Source organism: Oncorhynchus tshawytscha, unplaced genomic scaffold (assembly GCF_018296145.1).
Source record: "Oncorhynchus tshawytscha isolate Ot180627B unplaced genomic scaffold, Otsh_v2.0 Un_contig_9729_pilon_pilon, whole genome shotgun sequence".
NCBI classification, from domain to species: Eukaryota; Metazoa; Chordata; class Actinopteri; order Salmoniformes; family Salmonidae; genus Oncorhynchus; species Oncorhynchus tshawytscha.
The window spans coordinates 2,253-5,511 of record NW_024605778.1 but is presented as its reverse complement, the minus strand read 5'-3'; the positions used below and the strand labels follow the sequence as shown (position 1 = coordinate 5,511).

Below are 3,259 nucleotides of genomic sequence, written 5' to 3'. Positions count from 1 at the left end.
TCTTTCCTTTCCTTTCCTTCCTTCTTTCCTTTCTTTTCTTTTTTCTTTATTTCCTTCCTTTTCCTTTCCTCTTTCTTTCCTTTCCTTTTTTCTTTTTTCTTCCTTTCTTCTTCCTTTCCTCCTTTCTTCCTTTATTTGTTTCTTTCTCCTCCTTCCTTTCCTTTCTTCCTCTCTTCTTTCCATCCTTTCTTTTTTTTTCCTTCCTTTTTTCCTTTCTTTCCTTTTTTTGTTTTTCGCCCTTTCTTTTCTTTTTTTTCTTTGCCTTTAATTTCTTTATTCCTTTCTTTCTTTTCCTTTCTTCTTTGTCTTTTTTTTCCGAGCGATTTCTTCTTGTTCTTTCCTTTCCTTTCCTTTCCTTTTTCTTTTCTTTGTTTGTTCCTTATTTTCCTTTTTCTTCCTTCCTTTCCTTATTCTTTATCTTTCCTTTCTTCCTTTTTTTCCTTTTCTTTCTTCTTTTTCCTTTTTTTTCTTTCCTTCTTTTCTTCCTTTTTTCTTTCTTTTTTTCTTTCTTCTTTTCCTTTCTATCTTTCTTCTTTCCTTTCCGATCTTTCTTTCCTTTTTCCTTCTTTTTTCCTTTTTTCTTTCTTCTTTCCTTTCTTTTCCTTTCCTTTTTTGTTTCCCTTTCTTTCCTTTCTTCTTTCTTTCTTTCCTTTTTTCTTTTTTTCTTTTTTCTTCCTTTTCCTTTTCCTTCCTTTTTTTCCTTTGAGCGAATTTCCTTTCTTTCCTTCTTTTTTTCCTTCTTCTTCCTTTTTTGTTTCCTTTCCTTCCTTTCTTTCTTCTTTTTTCCTTTCTTTTTTTTTTTCCTTCTCCTTTCCGAGCTTTTTTTCTTTAATTTGATTTTCCTTTCCTTTTCCTTTTTTTCTTTCTTCCTTTCCTTCCTTCTTTTCTTTTTTCCTTCCTTCCTTTCCTTTGTTTTTCTTTTTCCTTTCTTCTTCCTTCCTTTTTCTTTCCTTTTCCTTCCTTTCCTTCTTCTTTCCTTCCTTTTGATTTTTCTTTGTTCCTTTCCTTTCCTTTTCTTCCTTTTCTTTCTTCTTTTTTCTTGTTCTTTTCCTTTCTTTTCCTTCCTTCTTCTTTCTTTTTCTTCCTTTTTCTTCCTTCCTTCCTTCCTTTCTTCCTTTCCTTTGTTTCCTTTCCTTTCCTTCCTTTCCTTTCTCTTTCTTTCTTTCTTCTTTCCTTCTTCCCTTCCTTCCTTTCCTTCCTTTCTTTCTTTTCTCTTTCCTTTTCCTTTTCCTTTCCTTCTTTCTTTGTTTCTTTTGATTTCCTTCCTTTCTTCTTTCCTTTCTTTTTTCCTTTCCTTTCTTTAATTCCTTTTTTCCTTTCCTTCTCTTTCTTTTTTCTTTTCCTTTCCTTTTCCTTTCTTTTAATTTCTTCCCTTTTTCTTCTTTTCTTTCCTTTTCCTTTCCTTCCTTTTTCCTCTTCTTTCCTTTCTTCCTTCCTTTTTTTCCTTCCTTCCTTCCTTTCTTCTTCCTTTCCTTTCTCTTCCTTCCTTTCCTTTTCTTCCTTTCTTTCCTTCCTTCCTTTTCCTTTCTTCCTTTTTCCTTCCTTCCTTCCTTTCTTCCTTTTCCTTTCCTTTCCTTTTTTCTTTCTTTCTTTTGTTTTTTTTCTTTCCTTCCTTTGTTTTCCTTCTTCTTTTCTTTTTTCCTTTTCCTTCTTTCCTTCTTCTTCTTTTTCTTCTTTTTCCTTTCTTCTTCCTTCTTCCTTTTCTTTCCTTCTTTTCTTTCTTCTTTCTTTCTTCCTTTCTTCCTTTCTTCTTCCTTTCTTTTTTTCCTTTCCTTCTTTCCTTTGTTCTTTTCCTCCTTTTTTCTTTCCTTCTTTTCCTTTGTTTTCTTCCCTTTTTTTCCTTTCCTTTCCTTTCTTTGTTTCTTCCTTTCCTTCCTTTCATTCCTTTTCCTTCCTTTTATCCTTTTTTTTCCTTTCTTTCTCTTCCTTTCCTTTCCTTTCCTTTCTTCCTTCTTTCCTTTTCCTTTCTTCTTCTTTCTCGATCCTTTCTTTCCTTTCCTTCCTTTCCTTTTTTTTTCCTTCCTTTTTTCCTTTTTCCTCCTTTCCTTCTTCCTTTTTTCCTTTGTTTCTTCCTTCCTTCTTTCCTCCTTCCTTTTTTCTTCCTTTCCTTCTTCCTTTCCTTTAGAAGTCCTTTTTTTCCCTTTCTTTACTTTTGCTCCTTTCTTTTCCTCTTTTTTTGTTCTTTCTTTTTCCTTTTCCTCTTTGTTTTTCCTTTTCCTTCTCTTTCCTTTCTTCCTTTCCTTCCTTCCTTTTTGTTTCTTCTTCTTCTTCCTTCCTCCTTGTCTTCCTTCTTTCCTTTTTCTTTCTTTTGTTCCTTTCCTTTCTTTCCCTTTGTTTGTTTCCTTTTCTTTCCTTCTTTCTTTGTTTCCTTTCTTTCCTTCTTTCTTCTTTCCTTCCTTTCCTTTCTTTCTTCTTCCTTTAGAACTTTTGTTTTCCTTCCTTTTTTTCTTTCCTTCTCCTTTCCTTTCCTTTCCTTCTTTTCTTTTTCTTCTTTTATCTTCTTTGTTTCCTTTTTTCTTTTCCTTTTCCTTTTCCTTTTTTTTTTCCTTTCTTCCTTTCTTCTTTCTTCCTTTCTTTTTCTTTTTTCTTTTCCTTCTTTCCTTCCTTTTTTCTTTTTATTCTTTCCTTTTCTTTCCTTTCCTTTTCCTTTGTTTCCTTCTTTCCTTTGTTCCTTTTTTCTTTTCCTTTCCTTCCTTTTTTCCTTCCTTTCTTTCTACTTCCTTTCCTCTTTTCTTTTTTTCTTTCCTTTCTTTTCCTTTCCTTTTCCTTCTTTTCTTTTCCTTTTTCTTTCCTTTCCTTCCTTTTCTTTCCTTTGTTCCTTTTTCCTTTTTCCTTTTTCCTTTTTCCATTCCTTTCCTTTTCCTTTTTCTTCTTTCCTTCTTCTTTCTTTTCCTTTCCTTTTTCCTTTTATTTTTCCTTTTTCCTTTTTCCTTCCTTCTTCCAGGACTCCTTTTCTTCCTTCCTTCCTTTCCTTTCCTTCCTTTCCTTTCTTTCCTTTTTTTTTCCTTTCCTTTGTTCCTTCCTTCTTTCCTTTATCTTCCTTTTTTCCTTCCTTTCTTTGTTTCCTTTTTTTGAATCTTTTCCTTCTCCTTCTTTCTTCCTATTCCCCTTTATTTCCTTTCCTTTCCTTTCTTTTCCTTCTTCCTTCTTTTTTCTTTCCTTCCTTTTTTTTTCCTTTCCTTTCTTTTCCTTTCCTTTCTTCTTCCTTTCTTCTTTCCTTCCTTTCCTTTTTCCTTTCTTTTTTCTTCCTTTTCCTTCC

At 32.5% G+C, this 3,259-nt stretch overlaps 1 protein-coding gene across 1 annotated transcript; it reads right to left on the bottom strand.

Moving 5' to 3' along the window:
- Window positions 1-718: 718 nt before the first annotated feature.
- LOC121842093 (protein PXR1-like) lies at window positions 719-1,195 on the bottom strand (the record flags this gene model as incomplete). Its single annotated transcript, XM_042312208.1, has 2 exons — window positions 719-826; window positions 1,133-1,195. Coding segments are annotated over 2 exons (171 nt in total), but the record flags the coding sequence as incomplete, so codon positions are not given.
- Between the last annotated feature and the right edge of the window lie 2,064 nt (window positions 1,196-3,259).